Source organism: Epinephelus moara, chromosome 10 (genome assembly GCF_006386435.1).
Source record: "Epinephelus moara isolate mb chromosome 10, YSFRI_EMoa_1.0, whole genome shotgun sequence".
In the NCBI taxonomy this organism is placed as follows: domain Eukaryota; kingdom Metazoa; phylum Chordata; class Actinopteri; order Perciformes; family Serranidae; genus Epinephelus; species Epinephelus moara.
Genome location: NC_065515.1, coordinates 41,235,205 through 41,259,377, shown reverse-complemented (window position 1 = coordinate 41,259,377; position 24,173 = coordinate 41,235,205). Strand labels below are relative to the sequence as shown.

The 24,173-nt window shown below is 41.1% G+C and overlaps 1 protein-coding gene across 1 annotated transcript in view; it reads left to right on the top strand.

Annotated features, from left to right (window-relative positions):
• LOC126396257 (inactive N-acetylated-alpha-linked acidic dipeptidase-like protein 2) overlaps window positions 1–24,173 on the top strand; it is a 770,727-nt gene that overhangs the window by 715,543 nt on the left and 31,011 nt on the right. Inside the window, exon 15 of the mRNA XM_050054195.1 lies at window positions 7,022–7,115. Coding sequence (XP_049910152.1) covers window positions 7,022–7,115 — 94 coding nt within the window. The remainder of the gene's footprint in view (window positions 1–7,021; window positions 7,116–24,173) is intronic.

Genomic DNA, 24,173 nt, shown 5'->3' with positions numbered 1-24,173 from the left:
AAGGATCTTTGACATAAAGGGAAGATTAGATATTGGTCTATAGTTGGCTAACACCTCTGGATCCAGGGTGGGCTTTTTTAGTAGAGGTTTAGTAGTCAAAGTTCCATTCAGCGTGCCTGATTAGTGGCTGCCAGAGGTACAGATTAACCCAGTGAATCCACTCAGTCCACTAAAATAGCACAAAAATGTATATAAAAAAGCTTTTCTGCCTGTACAAGAAGGTTTTTGATGCAGATGCATAATATCGGTCAGTGTGTACAGGAGGGCTGTTACACCGTGGGTCTTGACATTTGACCCAGGTCACTTAATAAGCTGTGGTTATGACATTTGACCCTTGGCCAGATGAATATGTACATAAATAATTCCTCTTCTTTGCTTCCTCTGTGCCAGGTGAACTCACAGAGACAGTGACAACAGCTGAACAGTGTTTCATCCCTGAGATGTAACTTAGACAGATGGTACTGATTTCATTATAATCTGAAAGGTCAGGTCAGGAGAGGAGATGAGGGGAGGGAAGGTCATGACAGGAGAGGAGGAGGAGAAAAGAGGAAACATGAGAAGAGATGCTCAGGCTAGTTTGTTCTACCTTCCACTCCACTCCAACTGTCATCTTTCTTTAGTTTGGATTGTCTTTTCCTTTCTGTAATGTCACAGCCTCTTTTCTGCCTTTCTTCCCCCATCATTATCTCTCAGCAACTCTCCCTCTCCTCTCTCGCTGCCTCCCTTTCTCTCTTTTTGACTCCTCTGCCTAGGAAAGAGACGATCCAGAAATAAGGCCATAAATAAGAAATCAACGGCCTTTTCTGTCCCACCACATTACAGGCTTTTGATGTATGCTTTCTGCAGTAGTATTACTCACCAGCCTCAAATCAATGCTCTAATCTTTCCCCTGCCAGATTGATTTCAGTGGAAGTGACAACAGCGCAGAGAGGTGCAGAACAGATCTGTACACTGTAGGCCATTTTACAAATACTAGCAAAGCAGTGTTATATAGGGACAGCTGCTTAGGTAGATTAAGTAAGATGCCAGATATCACATAGGCACAGAGGTGTTACAGCATAATACACAGTACCCTCCAGTTTGGGTGCGTTTTTTAAATCTCTTAAACCCAACCGGTCCATCCTTGTGGCCAAACAGTTTAAATTCACAGAACTGTATGACAATGTATTATGTGCAGAATGGTCAAAGCTGCATTCACTTATTTTTTAGGTACTTGGAGGCAGCACAGCAATTTGCAAACACAACATTAAAAAATTATTATCTAATCAATTTGGTCGCTAAGTTAGCAGAGCATTGCCTTTTTACACGTCCAGCAGACATGGACAAACAGTGGTGTTCAGTCTTGTTTCTGGCCACCTGATGAATGTACAGGATCCCCACATTTATGGAAAACCTGGAAAAATCATGGAATTTCACAGTCACATTTTCAAGGCCTGTAAAAGTCATGGAATTAGTAAAAATCATTGAAAGTTTTGGAGAAGTTGTGCAATTTTGTTGTGTGTAGTGAAATTGTTACAGTAATCTTTCGTGGATCACCTTCCATGTAATGTAACCAAGCGGCAACCTTCAAGGCTAACAAAATGAGGCCAGTGCCGAAGTGCCAAAAAATGTCCACTTGAGGCTGGCTTCAGAAGCCACTCAATCCCCATAGACCCTCATGTAAAAATGCCCAACTTTAAAGCACAGCCTAGTACAAAAAAGGTTTTAGTCTAAAGCTAATTTCCTCCTTCATGACAACTGTACGGGGGTGAATTTTTTTGTAATTCATCTGTTTATATTTTATTAAGGCAGACCTCTTTGAGTGACAGGCTGTCTGCTGATAGTGTCCTTGGCTTCTCAGCCAGATCCAACCTTCACTCCTCCACAGCTCCAGCCTCTTGCCCACATATGGTCACTTCTGGCTCCAAAAAACCAAGATGACTACAGCTGAAGTGCCAAACTGGAGGCTTCAGAATGGGAGTTCAAAAACCAGTGGGTGACATCACGATGGCTACATCCATTATTTTTATTTTATTTGATAGAGATTGAATCTGATATGATATGGTTCCCTGAAAAGTCATGAAAAGGTTTTGAAATTTTGTTCATGTAAATATGTAGAAATCCTGTTTATTCACTCTTCTTTTAGCTCTGTGTTCATTGAAGGTTTGTTACAACCATAGACTGTAAAATTAATGGACATAGCCTCTGTGACATCACCCACCGGTTTGTAGACTCCCATTTTGAAGAATCAAGTTCAGCATTTCATCCATCACCTTCTTGGTGTTTTTGGAGCGAGAAGTGACTACACTCGGACAAGAGGCTGGCGCCGTGGAAGAGCTAGGGTGGATCTGACTGAGAAGCCGATGACACTATGAGTAGACAGCCTGTCACTCAAAGATGTCCACCCTTAATTATGCATAACTTTAAGCCTTAATAAAATGTAAACAGGTGAGTTATATAAAAATCCACCCCCATACAGTTGTCATGAAAGGGAAAATTAGCTATACAGACTAAAACTGTTTTTTGTTCCAGGCTGTAAACGTGTTTATTTCTGCCGTAAAATTGAGCATTTTAACATGGGGGTCTATGGGGATTGACTGGCATCTGGAGCCAGCGTCAAGTGAACATTCAGAACCTGCAGTTTTTGCCACTTCCATGTTTGCTTCCACTTTTCAGCCATGGAGGTTACTGCTTGGTAACTACAAATATTTACGTGATACGAGGCCATTTCATCCTTTGTTAGTATAAAAGTGTATGGGTCAGTATATAGTTAGAAAATCACTTTCAGTATGTTTGTTCATGAAAGAGAAAAATAAATTAGAACCCATGATGGACATGTAAGGTAGAGGCCCTCAGTCATCTCCACCAAGGCTTCAATTTTTTACAGTAATTACACCAAGATATTACAAATTCATCTGAAAATGATAGACTGATGTTTACAAGCTAAATCTGTGAGTGTGAGAGGCATGAGTGAGTGCCATGGCTGTTTCCTCACCTGACCCTGCGGTGAGGTTTCTGGCAGTCTGCCTTTCACACTCACTCCAGTCTTGGTCAGGCTGACCTCCAACACATTCAGCCTGACGGCCTGGAGAGAGAGAGAGAGAGAGAGAGAGAGAGAGAGAGAGAGAGAGAGAGAGAGAGAGTGAGTGTGTGAGTGTGTGTGTATGTGTGTGTGTGTGCGCAGTTGTGTGTGAGATGTGTGCCACTGAGTGGATGAACTGGGTACTGAGGTTATTATCCAAGAGTCTGCTCAACTGGAGACAGACTTGAGGCTTGCTGGCCAGGAATGAAGCAGGTCAGCTGGAACACACACACAGGCACGCACACACACAGATAGCTGAATTGCATATTGACTTTTACTTTCTCCTCTGTTCTTCGGCTATGAAGCCAAAGGCCCCACTCCGGGGTTATTTTCTTAAGAAAAGGTGAGTTGAGCACATTTTATACACAAGGATTTTTTTTGTTGTTTGTTTGATTATTCAGTTTTTATTGAAAGCACAATGTCATTTAAAAAACATTCTGTTTGTAAAACCTAGATCTTTTTCATCATTAGTCTTTCATATATATTTTTGCAAATACATAAGGGGAAGTAATTGCTCCTTACATAATACATGCAAGGCATCAAATAATACATAACATAAAGTAACATAACAGGAATAAAGTATAAGACACAGACACAAATTTAAGGTTTAACTGAAAGTTCCAGTTTTGTGTAAGGAATACTGATAATTTGGATGATACTTAACAATACAATACATACTTTTTTTTAATTTTCAAGAAGATAAAACATTTTTTGGATTGAATGTGCTTTTGGAAATAAGGTCTAAGCTTCAAGCTTTAGTGGGCACTGGCAGCAGCAGACATATGATATCTGGTACTGGTTAGCAAGGTTAGGAACAAGACCAACACTTCTCTGTCTAACCTCTTCTTCTGCACTTTTTTCCTTTTTCTGCAATTGCTCAACTATGGCAGGTTGCATGGTCACTGTTGCAGACATTATACATCCAAAAAAGTAATTCCCCATCACTCCAGTTGCCAGGAGAAAATGTTGGCATTGTACGTTTCTGCAAACTTGTTACATTTGTACAGTACATACATATGCCAATGAATGTTTCTAAAGTGATGTAGTATATGAGCTGACTCTGTGGTCAGGAGGTGGATTGGATGGTGGGTGGATGTCTGGCAAGCTGCAGACCAATACAGATAACTGTCCAGCAAACACGACTCGTTGTAATTTAACTACCTGATGCTGACATCACTGCTTTTCCAGCAGGGATTGTATCCCCAAAACTGCATATTTTAAGCCAAAACGTGATGACTTTTCCTAACTATAAACTTTTTTTTTTTTTTTTGCCTAAACCTAAAGACACTTTAACCACAGTGTTGTTGAAATGTAAAGTTTTTAGGTATACATAATACATAATGACTACATAATAACCTGCAAATGTAATGTATCTGTGGTTTGCAGAAACGTATTATGCCAATCTACCACCAAACACCTCATCTGCACACACTATGATGACGCACAGCTGTATATCGGTGAAGTTTCCCTTTATATTCATTCTTCATTCGTCTTCTGTTTGATGGCCAGATGATGTGGTGGTTGACTTTTACACTGTCATCTGTACTTTGGGCCCTAGCTTGTAACTATCGTAATCTTTTTAATCTTACACCCCTCAGTCTATAATATGTGCTTCTCTCTGAAATCACTAGTTTTTCCCAAAATTTGACATTTCTTCAAGGAGTGCATTTAGTTACAATGTGACCTCCAAGGCCGCTCTGACAGCTTGACGGACCATCACAAAGGGGCGGGGCTTAGCAAGGTCAGGATCAGTTGGGTTGTCCCTATTTACTCTCTTACAGCCCTATGATTTGAAGCATGACATACATGGTGTGTTGAAACTGTCTGCAGCCCACTGATGTGATATTATGTTACTTATTTATTAATTATAAATACACCAATAGCATGACTGTACAGATCATGTCAGTGTCAGTGGTACAAAGAATTCACCTGCCCTGGAGAACACTAATGTCTCCCTATTTCTTGTCCGTCTCTCTTCTACCATTTGTCCAATAGAGACAAAAAATGTAAAAAGAAAAAAGAAATTTGACAAAAAACATTAAACAACAAATTAGAAATGAATACGAGGGAGAGGATACAGAGGACAGAAGTGCATAAGAAGCCGCTCTGTATCTTGTAGGAAGCTGAATCTTTGTGATGTGGAATTGAATGTAGCTCAGGGTAAATCATGCATGTGATGTCCTTGGCTGATAAAGGTTATTCCAATTATAGTGTGGCACTGAGAAATACAATTTTCTTGCAGTACAGCAAGGGGTGTATTTCCTGTGAGATTGATACAGTCAAGGTGTGGAATAAAGTGATCGATACATCAATAATCCCAGCAGTGGTTTTATACCGAGTAGTTGGTTAGAACAGCAAGCTGCAATGATGTTACACTCAAATAAAAAATCCAAGCTGAAGCCGTGCCAAGTCCTCTACCTGCTGAGAGAGTGGCCACATCAGTGGCACTGTTTGCATCAAGATGACAGACACTTCATTGTGAGAGCAGAGCCAGACAGACACTCTGTGATTTGGACGATGCTTCTCAGTATGAGGTGCCAGCACAAGCAAGGAAATCCATAAATGTTTGCTCACACTGCAGCCAAAGGTATCCCGATTATTTATTTTTCCCTAACATGACAGCTGTTGTCTGATCAGTATGAAAAGGAAAATGTTGCATGGACTCTCAGATTTTCAATTTACAATCTGGACCACAAAGGTGTCTGGTGCATAATCAGATCTGGGGCCTGCGACGGCGTGGAGGACAAGACACAACATGAATTGACTGATTGAATTGTTGCATCTTCCTAAGTACCAATCAGAAACCAAAGGTACATAATTGAAAGGTGTTGAAAACATGCAGTGTAGGCATATAAATGGACATGATGTGTCTTGTTATTGTTACTGTGGTACACATCTACACATTTATTCGGAAAATTGCTGTCAATTTCTATTGATGCTGACTATGGGTAACATACTTGACGGAGAAGAGCCACTCAAGAAGAAAACAAACTGAGTAGCAATTTAAATTGTAAAGCACCAGATCCTAGAGGAAGAAAAACAACCAACATGTAAAAGGTGTGATGAAAAATCATGAATAAAAATTTACAAAATGACAAAGGGTTGTAAAGACTGAGAAAAGGGAAGAAAAGATAAAATTGTGCAAAAGCTAATTCAATAAATTTCAAAGGTCAAATAAGAGCAGACTCAAGCAGCAATAAAGACAAAGACAGATGGAGTCAAAGCAGATAAAAATGATAATCTTAAAAGCACACAAATCAAACAAAAGATGATAGGGCTGTATTCAACAACAGAAATCTTGGTGGACTGAAATTCGACCTTCTCTTCAACCAATCAGTTGGTCGATGGGGGTAAAAAGTCTGCACTTTATCTCTGGATCAACCATATCACCACTGAATGCAGTCTTCCTGGTAGTTACTTTATGTGTCCACCAAAGCATTTTTTTTCCTATTACAGGGCTCGACATTACAAAAAAAAGATGTATACACACTGTCCCTGGTCTATATACTAGCTTTTTCCTGGAGCTTTCAACCACATCTCTCCGTCTTCATCATTTGAGTTTGCTCAGCTGTCACTATGGACAGCTCAGAAAAAAAGCTAGTGAGCAAACCTTGAGTTCAGATTATTTGTCTGAGGTCAAGAATGAACCTTTATACTCAACTGTCACTGTTAAATTTTGGAGCCAGAGATTTAGATGGGCTGCTGTTGTGGTCACAGTCTAATAAATAGTTTATTTGGTCTCAGAATTAAAATTTGAAAATATACAGTATATTTACAGAGGTTAACAATCTTGAGACATGGGTCTCTGTGCTTATGTTTTCTGGGTATTTCATTACAAACCACATCCGCAACTTTATCACACTTTCTGTTCTGCACTCAGGCTGGAAAGGCATGATACATGAATGAAGCAGTAGAGGATAAATAACTTCATTCAAATCTCTCCTGGCTGTGTTTCCACAGATGACAGCAGAAGCCATTCTCCGTCTCGTCAATGATCCTGTGCTGCCATTCTACCCTCTGGATATTGCCCTGGATGTTCAGAACAAACTCAAAGGTAACACAGATGATGATACAACGTTAGTGATGGTGGTGGGGATGATAATGTGCAGTTAAATAAACTTATAAACTATGACCTGAGAACAAGAAACCAACGTAGAAAACACAAGCCAAATGACTACAAATGATGAATAACTCATAAAAAGAATTACAAGTATCATAAAAAAAACTACTCTATACTCATTTATATCAACTGCAAAACACCAGAGGCAGGACATTGGCTACGGTTACATGATGGCTTCTCATTCAGAATGAAATAAATCTGAATAAAATCATTCGGAATTAAAGTTTTTCCAGGTAGTTTACATGAGAAATATTCATTCCGAATCTGCGGGTCTGCGCAAGGTTTGGGGCAGGGAAGGTTTCTTATTGGATAGGGGGCGGGGCGGGGCGGATGTTACGTGTTTACGTTGATAGGGGGCGGGGCGGGGCGGATGTTACGTGTTTACGTTTACCAGAAGAAAACACTCTAGTCCTTGCTCCGGATAACAAGATGCTTGACGACGCTGTTCTTAGTGCCTTTTTCAGGCTTGTTTTGCTTATATTCTTGAAGCAGCAGTACGACAACAACCTTGTTCTGCTAATGCTTCGTCTGTTGAGGAGGAGAAGGGAGGTAGAAGGTCGAAGAAGGGAGATAGAAGACCGTGCTTTGGCGTACGGAAACTGGTGAGTGCAACAAATCCGACTGCTCTATCTCTGCCCGTTGCTATGCGCGCTATATACGTCATTACGCCTGAAGGGCAAGGAAACGAGCATCCGCAGAAAGACCGGAATGAACTTAAAGAGGAATGAGAGTTTACATACACACAAAGTTCTTTCATTCAGAATGACAAACGGAATAAACCACCCCCTTTAATCGGATTTAATTTTCAATCGGAATGACCGTTTACATGACCACTTTTAATCGGAATGGCCTTTCATTCCGAATGAAAGTGGAATTAAACTGACCATATAAACGTACTGATTGATGTGGTCTGTATGGTGCAAATAAATCATTTAAGAGGATTTTTACTAATATAGCTTAGTGAGATTAGATATAAACTAAAGGAGTTTAGAATCAAGTTTGGGGCACTGTTCTTTTAGTTTGTTAGTGGCGTCAATTGTTGGTGAACTGTTGAACACAGTGGAGCATTTAGCAGCAGAGAGCTTGATATTTTCCTCAGCTGTTGGTTGAGATCAAAGCAGAGCTAAAAGGAGAGTGAAAATTTTGTTGAAAACATGCCTCCAAATACTGCTAAAAGTGTTCATTGCCTGCAGGTCTACGTGTAAGTGGCCAAGTATGTGCTAACAAGTTTCTGATATCAACTTTATAAGGTTATAACATGTATAATGGCTTGTTGTGCTGCCCCCCAGTGCAAATTTTGCAGTATTCAAATTATGGCTTATTTTACCTCCAGGCCTCGGTTCTATCAGTTATGAGAACATTTGACTTCCAAAGTTATTGATGAGACATCCAAACACAGTGGCACTGCAAAGAAAATAGATCCAAGCCAACAGTTAATCCAGATTAGATGCCACTTTACATGAAGGTAAAACAAAAAGTGGATGCACCCATAATGCCGCTTACAATCCCTCACTGCACAGAAAATGCACATAACTCAAGCAAGTAGGGTAGGTCAAAATTCAACCTGAAAGCCTGCCTGTAAAGCTGTGCTGAATGTTTACAACAAGCAGCCTGGGTTACAATTTTACCATTTCGCTAACTTTTTTCTCCTGAATAAATTTGGGTTTGTTTACAACCTGTGTGACTATCTGACAGCTTGTGTTTCTTGCCCCATCTGACCTTTTTTTAGCACTGTTGCCACATTTCCAGATCTCAGAATAAACCTTGATGCAGCTGCATACAAAGTAAATGGAAAGATGTGAACAGATGCTTGATTTTGCAGGCCTTTGACAGTGATATTTGATTCTGCACTGTGCAGCAAACAAGAGTCTTGGATTCTCGACAGAACACTGCAGTATGCACGGTGTCATGTTTCTGTGTGTGTGTGTGTGTGTGTGTGTGTGTGTGTGTGTGTGTGTGTGTGTGTGTGTATGTGTGTGTGGCTGCTGTTTTAGACTTTTATGCAGAGACATAACTCATGTCCACTGTCCAGCCAGCCAGCTTGTGCATCAATCCCTAATACCCTCCTCAACAAACATGAACAGTCACACACACAAAAAGCAAAAAGACATGCTATGAGCGCCTGCACACACACACACACACACACACACACACACACACACATACACACACACACTCCAAACACAAAAACGTTTCCCTCAACTTTCTCTGTCATAAAAATGATTCAGTCTTGGTTCACCTGACTGATCTCTCCTCTCATGATTCCATAGCACAGTGACCTTGATTCCTGCATTTGTTTCATTTCAAATCGTGTACACATGTACAAGTGTTCAACATCCTTCCTCTTTCTTCTGTAACCTTAGACCTTCCTGTTATATCAGTTGTTAGTATAGAAATTGAAATCTATTAAAGACCAATAGGCCTACATATACGGTAAAGTCTATCACAGGGCTGAAACACATAGAAAATCTCTTCAGAATCACATCAACAACTTTTAGTTCTTCAGTCACTTAAATATCTGTGTAGGAACCCTCACCCCCAAATTCCAACAGATGTGTGTTGGTTGCGTCTGCGCTCTGGAACAACTGCAGAGCCAATCCGTTTCAATTCTAGTCAATGTGTGTGCTTCCACCGGCTGCGGCTGTGCTGCGTTCCGGCTCCGACTCAGCTGCGGCGCTCCGGAGCCCTCCGCATCAGATACGCAGGACATCTGTTTTTGCCGGACACCGGAGCACAACGCAGCAATTCAGCACAGAGCAGATCGTGCGGGGCAGGAAGTCGTGCACAGAAACAAAATAAAACATCCGGTTAATTTTCAAAATAAAATACACAGTGTTCACGGCGGATCATATTTCCCTGCACTACACCTTGAAAACGTCATAATGGGCGGAGGCAGGCCTGAAGTCAACAGGTCAGAGGTTTCCAGACGTCATTTCACCCATTGACACCATGGACGAGGAGATGTTAATCATGGAGGTGCACCGAGATGTCTTCCTACTACTCTGGTTTTGTGGTTCTGTTTATAGAAACTACATCTTGTTACATCGCGCAATTATGTGTGAATTCGCGAGATCTCGTGGGTCCTCATGACTCCCGCTGTCCGGTGGAGCTGCACCGCGCCGCACAGCAAACGCAGCCGGTGGGTGTTGACGGACAGCGGAGCACGCAGTGGATAACCAGCACAGCCGTTCTGCAACGAACACGCACCCAGTGGAATTCCGGCGTCAGAACTCCACAGATGAATTCGCTCATCTGTGTGATTTAAACTGGACTTTTATTGTGAAAGGGAAACCTAAGATGTTCTCAGGTTTTCACGCCTATGTGCGAAACCCTTTCAATGGACCCATCTTTTAATTACTATAATTGGTCGAGTGTAGCAGTTGATCCATGACGCCATCTTAATAACAAAACCCCAGCTTCTGTTGTTGTAGACCCCTCTTTTCTCTTCTGGTCCTCTCCTCCCTGCTGCCCACAGTAGCAGTAAGGGCACTCTTTCTACCGTATGGCTGTCTGAATTCCACTGTCTTTCTGGTAATGTAATGTAACTGGGCACAGTATCGTGTTACTGTACACAGCCAAGCACAGAACTGTGTATTTTTTGTCAATGTACATGTAATTGTTTAATTGATTTGGTTAATTACTAAGTTTATTGTTTTGATCACTGTGTAGTCAGGCTATTGGGTTTGGCTTCACCACACAATGCTAGTCGATGTAAGTTTATGCTTCACATAGATACAAGGTCCTGCATGTACACTAACCATCCTCTTTTCTACCCTTGGACCATTAACACCTACAGTACATAGATCCTGTACACATACTTTAGCCTTAAATAAAGCTACACTCAGAGAGGAAACTCAAAGCTCCTGCTCCACGTTTCTTTTGTTCTGTTATCGTGCATGTTCATGCTGGGGCAAGCGGAATATATGGAAGCAAACATAGCAATACACATTCTCTTGGGCAGCAGCCATCGTTGCAGTTTCACCAGTTTCACATTTAGGCTCTTAGGTTTATTTTGCAAGTGTTGGTGGTGCTTTCTGTGGTTGGCTTTGGACGGTGGTAGCGGGTGCCTGAGATTCACTCATCAGGATGAGGAAATCAACTCATCAGTCTCATCATCTCTACTTCTGTGGACTTGTCCTAACTAGCTGTGAGCTTTTCAAAGGTTTTCAAATGTAAACATCAATAAACATCAAGGAAGACGGAGATGATGAGCTCCAGCTGAGCTAGTTTCCTGTTAGCCATTGTACAGGCGTTGGAAATAAAATGGACGAATTCCGTACCACATCAGTTTCCGACGGGATGTCAGAACTGTAATATCCTTTGATCCATGGAAACTTGGTCAATGGTGGACAGCACCATTCAACCAGGTGACTCCTTTTCTATATGCCAAGAGCAGAGGACTCTTGCAAGAGAAGGGGAGGTGGTGTGTGCTTTACAGTGAATAAGGACTGGCGTGTTGGTGGGACTGTGAGCTGCTCTCCTGGTCCTGCTGTGGATCACTGTTGCCTATGTTCGGGAAAGCAACCATACAGCCATCTTGTTGGAGTCTGGATGTGTGGACTATTAAATCATTCCACAACCAGAAACCATGGATTACCAGAACCATCTGGAAACACTGACAATTACAAGCAGCAGCCAACAATGTAAGAAGATGCAAAAAAGGACTAAAGGCAACACTTTGACTATAGCCAGCAGGGTTTGATGTACCCTAGGTTAGGGGAATGACAGGTCAGATATATTTTTTTTTAAGATAGATTGCTAATACAGGCCCATGTTAAAGTCAGGAAAGTGGTCCACTGTGTGTGAGCTACATGAGGTGATTTACATATTTATCACCCACAGAGTGCAACTTGCATAGTAAAAAGAATGCAGGAATTTAGTCAAGGTCTGAATTGAATCCTGTGTAAATTTACATTGCCAAATATTCTGTGGTTAGCATGCTGTACAACCTCTCAGGCCCTCTAAACCAAAATCAGCTTATTCAGTCACAGTCTCAGAGCGTGCAAAGACTCTGTCCTTGAATATTAAGATGACCTTTGAAAGAGGATGCACAGCAGAGGCTTTGATACATTTCGCCTGCATGCTGTCTTTGCTTGCAAACTCAGGATAAACAAAATGCTCTGTTACTTTTGTTATGCACAGAGAAAAAGGTGCAGGAGTTGTCAGAAAGAGATTTATGAATATAATCAATGTGTGCCACATTAATTTTGGATTTACAATAAGAAAATGCACACTGTACCGAATTAATTCTTCATGCTTCAGGTAAAATAAATCTATATAACTATGTCTATCAATCACTTACACAATAAGATCAGAGATTGAAAGAGATGAGGTGCTGCTCTCCATCAACATGTACTGTAGCTCCAACTTCAAGTCTCATTCATTGTGCCAGTGAGGCAATTGTTCAGTGGCACAGGTTCACTGCTCTGTCTAAGCATGTAAGCACTGTCCCATTAAGGCCTAGATTGAGTGGTTATGCTTCCCCGTCTGAGACTAATGGACAGATTATGACCTGAGAGAGAGAGATGACTGATTATTACACCTGCCTGTAGCCTCTATCTGTTTCTTCATCACTTCGTCCCTCATTGTACCCCCTGTCTGCCCCCCACTTTCTCCCCTCTATCAATTCAATTCAAAGGCATTTTATTGGCATAAAAAGGTACACCTTCTTGGCAACTTTGCACATTAGCAGTGAGATGAAAAATGGTGCTACGAATGAGCATCATTTCATCAAGGCTAAAAGGCCTCGTCATCCAGCCAAAACACAAATGAGAGAGCAGAATTACACCATTAATTAGCAATACAATATTATACAGCTTTATTTGATGTCCCTGTTGTATCTGTGTTCTAGACTACTAGTCTGCAGTATAAAGATCAGAGTGTTTTATCAGACATTACAATCCTCAACTCCTTACCCAACTGGTTCTCCTTGGCTGCTTAAGTTCATTGAGAAACACTGATTTTAGCAAACAACATGCATGAGACCACAGTAACCACTTCCCAGCAAATCAGTCCAATCCTTTAGAAGCACCGGCAGTCCAATTTCTGCTCAAAGGCCCAGAATGTATACAAACTACTGGTTGACTGCCCTTCTCTTTTGTGAGACAGCCTCGCATGATAATCAGGCTACATTTCCATTTCATTTCTCTTTATTTATTCAGCCTGACATTGAGTTCATGTTAACCAATTTATCTGCCCTAACTAATCAGTAATGAGTGATGTATGCCTCAAAACTCATTTCAGTTGACATGGAACCTGCAGTAGAGGTTGAGGGGAGTGGTTAACTTAAAAAATTTACAACAATTCAGAACAAAGACACTTGGGAGTGTTTTTACATTGACCTGCAACAATAATTGTCAGATTTTTGTGGGTATGTTGTTGTTGTTATTTTTCACAAAGCTTTAAGTGCTTGTAAAAACAAAAGGTTGTAAAGTGACGATGCTTTCAAAAAGCCGTCTTGTGATGCCTCATGAATATTTTTTATTTATCAGTTAAAAACATTCAAAGTGTGGTAAACAGCAAAAACTTAGACCATTTTAATCTTGGGTACTTAGCTTTGATTGGTCAAGTGTTTCTCCAGCTGCTGGGCACAACACAAGACCTGGTTGAATTAAAACAAATCAGAAACGTGGGCGACAATTCAAAGGTCTATAACCGGGCTAGAGACAATTTTGGTCCATTGGTTGACTTCAAGTAAATGCAATGATGCATTTGATTTCGACACACAAGGCACCACAAGGCATGTGATGCACCAGGCTTTCAACTAACTCCCATGCAAACCCATCTGCAGCAATGACCTGGTATAAAGAGGGATTAAGTACAACTAGGGTGGGAAGGAGAGGCAGTGGAGGGGTCAAACAAACACAGGGCTTTCAACCAGGAGACTACTGTTTGTATTAGCAGTGATGTAATGTAACAAAGTACTAATACTTTGTTACAGTACTTAAGTATTTTTTGGAAGGATCTATACTTTACTTGAGTAATCAAGGCCTAATTTTAAAGGTGGCATACATTTGAAGAAGAAATAAACTTCATAATTTTCCAGATTCTGACTTTACTATTATCAGCATTTACTTGTACTTCTACTTTCAATACTTAAGTACATTTAATATCATAAAATTACTTTTGATACGTAAGTACAGTCATAATTAGATACTTAAAGACTTTCACTCAAGTAATATTCTCATAAATGACTTTAACTTCTCCCAAAGTCATTACCTAGTAAGATATCTGTACTTTTACCCAAGTGTGGCTTTCTAGTATTTCATCCACCACTGTTAACTTAATTGCTAAGTTAAGTTACATAACAAACATACTTCTTTTGACCCAAACCATGATCATTTTTCTAAACCTAACCTGTAAAGCAAACCTTTAGTTTATTTTAAATGACACTATGCATGTAGCATGCAGATATTTAAAGCTATCCCCCAGCATCCAAAACTGATACATGGAGCATCAGAGGTTGAAGCATAGGGCTACTGACCAAGCCAGCATATTGACAAGTTGGGAATGAAAATGTGCTGCAATAGTGAAGTGAAAGGTTACATTTTGAAGTCCTCCTCCCCTCAGAAATGTGTTATGCTTCTTGCTTGCTTTGCATGTTTCTTTACCTGATTGTTTGAATGTGCAGAATGATGTATGTGCTAGTAATCTTCAAAAAATCAGAAATAATTACGTAAATGTACTTGTACTATGTTCGTGTTTTATATTTACACGCCATTTTAAGACAACGATTTTGCTTTCTTTCAATGTATCTTCATAGAATGGTGTGTATGATATCCTACAAAAATGCATATGTGACAGTTCATAAAGTTACTGTGGTTAGGTTTAGGAAAAGAAACACAGTAAGGACGTACCTTAAAATATCTCAAAGTTCAATCTGAGTTCACACAGTTCTGAACATGTGTCTCAGGGGGAAGGTCCAGTGTTTTATGACCCATCCACCGTCCCAACCTGCCTCCATACAAACCGCTCGGGACCGCTTCTGTGTTTACATCAATCTGCGCGGTGGTCAGGATCGTAGCCTTCCAAAATACATGGTTATGCATGAATTACTGGCTCATGATTACTTAGGATAGATACAAATTTGAAGGCATTACTTTCATAGGAATACGAACAAAAACTTTATGAGACCAGCCTGTTTCTTCACATTTTGCAATATTTAGTCGGTAAATGTGGTAAAAAAAAAAAAAAAGGGCAAATAAGAATGAATACATCTGTAGAATGGGCAAGTTTTACCTAAAGGTGTAAAAAGGACCACAGAGGATCTCATTTTTTGCCACATGTTAAGAAATGAGGTCGCAAGGGAAAAGGCTTTATTTTAATTGCAGCTGCTTTATAATACACAATTGGACATCATGTCCTTACATTCCATCTCCAAGTGTCATTTTCCTTATGCTTACATTTAGTTTTACTATTTTCATCAGCTGTGCATAATCAAAAAGAGGCTGCTTGTGACAGATTTTGGGCTCTTTATTGTGGTTATTAAATTGGTATTAAATTTGATTCCAGGTGGCATTATAAATGTCCTCAAGTTATAAATCTAACTTTGTGAAACGTGTAGATACTCTCAATGCTTCATACCAAGCAGCTATTGTTCAACCAGAAAACAGGTGGGAGAGCTTTTATCTCTGCTGGTTAAAAATACAGAGAGGCACCAGATGGACAGAAAGAAGTGGAGGAGGAATAGCAAAGCATGTGTGGTAACAGATAGTGAGGCATGATAAATAATTCCTAGTGTGTGTTAGGATTTTGTGTGGGTCGATTAATGGCAGTGGTTGCAGGGTAAAAGCTGGCATGCAGATAGTAAGATTTGAACACCTTATAATTTTGTCCAAGAGAGAAGTACAAAAGAGTGTGAGAAAAAATAGGTTGAGTCAATGATTCCAAAAGCCACCACTGACACTTACCATTTTGAAGTTTTATCTCAATAATAACTTCAATGGTCCTCACCATAGAAACACAAGAGTGTAAGCTACTGGATAATTTAACAATAGAATGGGTTTATAGCTGCACTAATTGATATTTTTATATGAACAATGAATCAGGTTCACCAACTTTATGAGGTTCTAATACATCAATGTTGTGTTTACTACTTTCCTCAACTGCCCAAAGAACGGAGTTGCTGCAGGTTTAACAAAACAGTTTTAACGCCATGTCCTCTTACTAGCTTTTTCTGGCACTTGCAACCACATCTCACTTCTTCATTAGTTAACTAAAGGTAGCCAACTCAGTTGCCGGAATAAATGTTGGCATTGTGCCTTTCTGCAAACCACAGATGCTTTACATTTTTATCATGTAGCAAATATGTTGAAACTTTATGTCTCTTTACATTTCAACCATGCTTTGATTATATTGAGCATAATTCAGGCAGGACACAATGTATAGCTCAGCTCAAGTGTGAGAGGTGTGCTCTCTTCGCCTTAGGCTTTCTGCGTAGGCTTAGGAAAGGTCGAGAGGCCACAGAACAGAGCCATACCGCCAAATATAATACTGCAAACGTACATTAAGTTTTCTTTGACTAAAGTGGTCCTGACTGAACGTGTGTTTAGGTTTAGGTGCAACAACCATTTCTTTATGATTTACACTTTTCATGGCATTATCCCGGCAGGAAACGCAGCAATGTCTCAGTTAAAAACAATCGCTTTTCATGGCACTATTCTGGCAGGAAATGCAGTGATGTCTTGGTTAAAAAAAATGCTTTTCATGGCACTATCCTTGCAGGAAATGCGACGATGTCTCAGTCAAAAAACAGTCGCTTTTTATGGCACTATCCCGGTGAGAAATAGAGATAGGTCATTAAAAAACACCCATGTTTGGTGGCTAAAAAGCAACTGGAAATGCTGCAATGACTTGCTAAAAAGACAACCATTTCTGCCATTTGTTGGTCTCAAACAGTGGTCTGCAACTTGCCAGGCGTCTCGCCTAGATGACACACTATCAACCACCCCCTCCACCTCCCAGTGACAAAGTCAGCTCACATACTATGTCACTTTAGAAACACTGATATAATGCATTTGACACTAATGTTGACAAAAATGTATTTGTGGTTTGCAGAAATATAGTTTTCTTCTGAGGACTGGGCTGAAGTGGCTCCATTTTCATCATGTGACCTGAATTTAAAGGTTAAGGTTATGGCCTTTAGTTTGCTTATTTATACTTCTGCCAGTTTGGTATAGCATGCTATGATACACAAAAGCCTCAGCCACCAGTGCTGTGGAGGAGAGTGGTGAAATCAGGACTTGAGCTAATTCAATTTGCTTTTTTTGCGGTATTCACAAAGAAAACATGGCACTAAAAGTGGGTTTTTCATTCAAATTGAGCACAAATTTTAACCATATGTTTCTGAAAATCAGCAAAAGGAAATTTATGGGCTCTTCCATCCACTTCTGTTTGTAAATATTAGAAGTTGGTTCATCATGATTAGCAGTAGGTGGCAGCAGTTTTCCAGCCAGGTGCCATTACACCACTACAAAAGAAGAAACTGCAACGTAATGATGATGTCATTCAAAGAGCATGAAACCTCAGATGAATAAAAACAATGGGTGTATAATAACGGAGAGCACACTGGACAATGGAAATAGAGAGTTTTGAACAACTACTAGTAAATCCATATTCTCTTGCAAGATTTCTGATAAGAGTCCTGTATGCAGTCTCATAAGCTGTTACATGCTTCCAGAGATGAGAAAGAGAACTTGTTTTGGCCTATGCAATAACTGTAATCTTGTGTCATAATTTATTTGCTGTATCTGTTTCTATTGCACTTAATCCCATTTACCTTTTTTTTTTCAAGATTTTTTTTCAAATTTGCAAAATGTAAATCAAACCAGGTGGATGAAAACACATCTGTTGTTACCAAATTCAAGCAAAATTGACTCCTAAAGTATTATACTGCTAAATTATTAGGTGACTACTATGAGTTATAAGCTTGGTCCTTTTTCTCAGCCCACAAAATATGCTCTTTGGTCATAGATGACTCATCTCCTTAAGATTTTATGTACATAGGCTTACACTTTCCACTTTTCCAACCCAGTCACTTATCTTTTAAACTGATGATTTAACCAGGAGAGTTTCATGTATTTTGTAATTTTAGAAGTGCTCCATCCATGCTGAAGCAGAGCTGTAGACAAGACTCATTTACGCCAAGTCTGAGAAAGTTAAAGTCAGAGCAGTGTTGATTCAGGTAAATCAAGCAACTAAAGCCCAGTGTTTTGATTCCAACTGAAATGCCAAATCATTTTGACTTTCCTATACATGTAGCTTTGCTGTACTGACTGGCTTCTTCTCCATAGCAACAGCAAACACAGCTCTTAGGTATTGTAGTAGGCTACTCAGGGTCTTAGACATGAGCAGCTCGTCAAAGCCTCATGGAAGTTATTGAACGCAAAGAAGATCATTGTTTAGTCTGTGTTAAAATGACAGGGTGCTCAAGTTTTACACTGTAAGAAGTACATTTATTTGAGAATAAGGAAAGAAACAACAAGACAAGTTTTAGCTTTGTGAAAAGTGTCATTACACAACTCTCAGTGTGTTACAGAAGTTACTGGAGAAGAAGAGAGCTAGGAGAGGAAGCAGGACTTGGACTCTCAGCCAACAGAATGCAAAAATGTGTATCACTGGTCAGAGGCTGTCATTACAGAAGGTTACAGTCAAGAAACCAGACTGAAGTCAAGAAAAACAGTTACTGAAGTGTCTTCCTCCTGTATTTGTAGAAGTGTGTGTGTGAGTACAGTCCTATCATGGGTGTGCTAGTACAGTATACTGTGTGTGGATGTGACTAACTAGGTGAGGGTACATGTCTCCATGTGTACTGTACACATGAGTGGGTGGTGAAGCATGTGTTCTTTGGATCTATTCAAAGTGTGAGTATATTTTGGGGATATGAAATGGCTGTGTGTGTGTGTGTGTGTGTGTGTGTGTGTGTGTGTGTGTGTGTGTCTGGTCTCTGGGTGTTTTTAGCAGCCCCCTGCGGCAGAGGACCAGTGATATTTAATGGATTCTTCACAGCCGGTGTGGAGCACTGCAGTATTCATGACTGGCAGTCATGGAGGGGACTCAGATCAAACAACCAGAGCTAATTGAAACCCCCTAAAAACCTTTTGTTCAACTTTTTAAATCACTATTCTCCTTTCTTTTCTCTTTTCATATAAAACTGCCTTTGGTGTAGTCTGATCTGACATAAATCTCCATTAATTTACTGTAGTGATAGTGCTCAGTAGCAGGGCTGCCTTTGGTCTGAAATTGCAATGCCAAAGAAAGGTAGAACAGGCTATTGTTAGCGCTGGTTATTACTAGAATACACTGAGGAAATCAAAGTAAATGTGTGTGCCCATATGCGTGAAGTATTTCTCGCACCTAGAAGTCACTTAAAACCTATTGTATAATGTACTTTTTTGAGTTTTAATTAGGTATATCTCAGTGGCAAAGCCAAAAAGAAGGCATTTTGCTGTATAATTAGAGTGACGGTAGAGATAGGGGAGAAGGTGACCATTTTAATGAAGTTCAGCATTGTGACTTCAGAATCTTAAAAAGTTTAACTGCAGATGAGCAACAAATGAATGAAAGAAAAAAAAAATGTGTTATGAGTTGTTCGGTCACTGTGATCACAGAGAAACTGCATTATGGCTTCTTGTCACTGATTTTCCAACCATGTGATTTTGATAGGAGGGATGAACAGCATTCTTCCAAAGCTACCCCTTCATTTGGCATTTTGATTATTGCAGTTGAGAGTGCTGTCTAAAGGCCCTGTTGCATCAGAAAGGGGCACAGCAGAATTCATTTGTGCAAAGATACATCCAGCTTTCAGCTTAAGCTAATTCAGAATGAGGCTTCAGCAGTCTGAGTTAGTTAAGTAAGTAGCTTCCAAAGTTACAGTTTCTTTAGTATAGAATTCCCTTTTTGCCTCTCTACGGGATATGTCCTTGCTGGGCCACAGCTACGTGCATGTAAAGGTCTTTTAGTGGGACACATCACAGACCCAATAAACAAGACAGCCACAATGCACATGACTGGTAAAGCCTCCTCCTATTGGCTCCAGTGACAATTTAGAATGCATTTTTGCATCATTTACCAATCCTTTTGTGATTTTCATGGAGAGGATCTCGAGGCGCAGCCGGGGGGAGGAAGGGGTCCGGTTTGGGGACCTCAGAATTGCCTCTCTGCTTTTTGCAGATGATATGGTTTTGTTGGCTTCATCACACCGTGACCTCCAGCATGCAGTGAGGCGGTTTGCAGCAGTGTGAAGCAGTCGGGATGAGGGTCAGCACCTCCAAATCTGAGGCCATGGTTCTTTGCAGGAAACCGGTGGACGTGCCCTCTCCGGGTTGGGGGACAGTTACTGCCTCAAGTGAGAGAGTTCAAGTATCTCGGGGTCTTGTTCAGAGTGAGGGTAGAATGGAGCGTGAGATGGATCTGCTGTTTGGTGCGGCATCTGCAGTGATGCAGGCACTGCACGGAGGGAGCTGAGCCGGAAAGTGAAGCTTTTGATTTACTGGTCCATCTACATCCCAACCCTCACATATAGTCATGAGCTTGCGGTAGTGACCGAAAGAATGAGATCGCCGTTACAAGCGGCTGGAATGAGTTTCGTCCGTGGGGTGGCTGGGCTCAGCCTTAAAGATAGGGTAAGGAGCAGGGACATCCGGGGGGAGCTCGGAGTAGAGCCGCTGCTCCTTCACTTCGAAAGGAGTCAGTTGAGGTGGTTCGGGCATCTGATCAGGATGCCTCATGGGCGCCTCCCGCTTGAGGTGTTTCGGGCACGTCCCACCGGTAGGAGGCCCTGGGGCAGACCCAGAACACGCTGGAGGGATTACATATCTCGTCTGGCCTGGGAACACCTTGGGGGCTAACTGTCAGCATATACTGCTACATCACATTATGGCTATTAATGGGTTTAACGACAGAGTCAAGCTTTTTTGGTTTTTGGTCAGAGTGAGTTTGTTTTCAGTGTCGGATGTTAGCTGCTGCTGTGTAAGCTTGTGCTAACTAGCAAATGTTGAACTGACTCCACCCCCCCAGCTGGCAAGACTCTTGAATTCTGACAACACTGAGATTCCACTGGATGCCAACGTCATTGAACTAGTGGCTCACAATCCTTGTTAGAACCAGTAATTTAACGTCATAGATCTTACACAGAGGTCAACCAAATATTTATTGTGGACTTGCAAAATGATTTTATTTTTTTTTTTTGACAGAGCAGAAACAGCTCCTTTGTGAAGTGTTAGCTTGTAGCCCTAATGACAAAGCAGAGAGCTGTTGCAGTCATTGTCAAACAAGTCAACGTGGTTGCTTTGCATGGAAAGCATTTATTCATGCATGAAACATTTAGATTTGCATGTCAGCATGCATTTGCTGAACTAAATTTAGAACATAAGCACAGTGAACACAAACAAGTTCTATTTAGGGAACGCTTAACCCCAATATGCATTAGTAGCATGGTAACTTGGGAAGTTGTGCCTTGTTTGTACTGAGCAGTGTGTTTTGTAAACATAAACGTGCTACAACTAATTAATAACATAACATGTCTATAGCATTCCAGGAGAACTTTATATTTTGCTTACAGTAAGTAATTTTAATGAACTGGAATAGACCGAAGTGAGTAAGAGCTGTACAGAAGAGACATTGACCTTTTTTCTTTATGTTATGAAGTAAAAAGCCAATAGTGTGTATATTTTTGATTTACATTTTGAGTGTCGTTCAACTTAATTGTGCTTCACCAAGTTACATTTAATACTGCATTAAAAGTCTATTTGTAATGGTTTCCCTTCTGTATGTGCATAAGAAAGAAATGTATCCAACTATATGATGGAGCAGGCGAGGTGCATTTCTTTCTGTCTTTCTCAAAAACATGGTCTGACCCTTTCTTCAATAGACATTTTTCATGAATATAAAGGAGTGAGACACTCAGGTCCCTGTTTCCAACCACTGAAGAAGTGTTAAATAAAAAGGGCGTTAAATAATGGCTATCCAATCAGTGATGGCCAAGGACAGAACAGCCCCCAAAATGGATGAAAGAAATATTTGAATTAACAATTTTCTGTCATTAAAGGGGCAATAAGCGAAATTCATCATTTCTAGATTGAAGGAATTAAAAAATTGCTATGTGAAGAACTAGAGGTGTAATTTCATCTGGAGTATAGCATGACCTCACACAACCTCTCTCTGTGTTGATCTCCAGCCCCTTGTTTACAAGCCGGTCCGGCTGCGCATTCATGTGAATCCCCCCCCCTCGGAGCCCTTGGCCCTCCCTCCCTATAAAAGGCTACAGCCAGTGAGCAATGGCAGCGCGTATTTTCAAAGTGAAATGGCAGAGTCAAATGTCTGTTTTAATTAGTGTTACAGTAACGTTAGGCACATGTCGCTATGTCGATTCAATTAAATTTCATGTTACAATCGTAGCATGGGTTAATAGCGGCTCGGTCCCAGCAATGGGTCAGGCGTTTCGGTTGTGTTAGGTGAGTAGCCCGGCAGCCCAGCTAACATTTGCAATTAGCATTGTAAAATGTAGCCTGGCGGGCAGCCTGGCAGCTGTGTTTAGCTATTCCCCTGCCTACTTCAATGATGATGGTACCTGTGGAGGCGAGGCTCAGTGACTAGAAGAGCTGGTAGAAGCGCTCCATAGCTGCAAGCTACTGGGTCCATGTCATTGGTTCGACAGCCCATTGGTTCGACATCCCATTAGTCCGACTGTCCGCGGTGCTGAACGGCTCGCGGCGGGCGTATGGTGCACTGCGACCGGCTTGAGGCGAAGCAGGCTCATGGCTTATCTCTTTGTCACTTTCTTTTTCATTTTAACCCATACCATGATCTTTTCCTGACCCTAACCAAGTGTTTTTTGTGCCTAAACCTAACCAGACCTTAACCACAGGGCATCATGATGATTTCGGAACGGACTTCGGAGCAATGAGTTTAATATGGTCGGAACAATGGGATGTCGAACCAATGGGCTGTCGAACCAATGGGCAGTTCCCCAAGCTACTCCAGTAGTTGTAGTAGCTCTAGTGCTAACTCCGGGAGCTAACGCTAACATTCCTCTCTTCTCCGTGAGACCGGCTCAGTTGGAGTCGGAGCGTTAGCATGGCAGCCGACTAGTGCTAACGCTATCAGGAAAGCAGGGAAATAGCTAAACACAGCAGAGACTGAGAGTGAGTGAAAGACATTGCTAACTGCTTATCTAAGCCAAACTAAGTCGGCTGTTTAGGTTTTATTTCCTCACCCCTGTAGCGAGTGAATCTGCCTGTAGTGAAACCGGGGCTAACCGGTGCTTCCTCCTCAGGCTCCACTTCACTCAGCTGCCAGCACAGCCAGTTAGCCTCCGCTAGCTTCCCAGCTAGCCCCGGCACCGAGCCCTGGTTTGTTATTCAGGTTAAAGTGGGAAGAAGCAGCGGGTATATCAGGCTGCTGAGTGAAGCTGAGTGAAGTGGAGCCTGTGGAAGAAACACCGGGACCGTCTGGATGTAATAGTCCGTGGAGATGCTGCGGTGCTGGGGTGCACAGATGAGGTGAGTGGGGGGGTGAAAAGCAGAGGTAGAGGGAGGTGTGGCTCATGACACACTTTGTTTTGGTCTACAGGCAGTGCACAACTTGGTCTACAGGCAGTGCACAACAGCGAACCTAGCGGTGAAATGATTTCGCTTTTTGCCCCTTTAAAGGTCTGTATCCTCAGATAACCTATTTGTCTTTAAAGTATTTATTACTTTGTGTACTTTCACTTCCACATAATCAACACATGGATATGCTGAAAGAGATCATTACACACCATTTTACTGGACAAAAAGATGATAGTGTGTGGTTACCACTGTTGCTTAACAGTGAGAAAGGCCTTGAGGAGCAGAATCTCTGTTTCTGTTCTTTTGTGTCATGCCTGGGAGGAAGTTTATTTAATATGTCAAAACATCTGCTGCTTGGTATAAAATACAATGTTTTTTGCCTTCTCCGGTCATAGACACAATGCCTCAAAATCAGCTACTGTAAAAAGAGAGCTAGAGGAGGAGA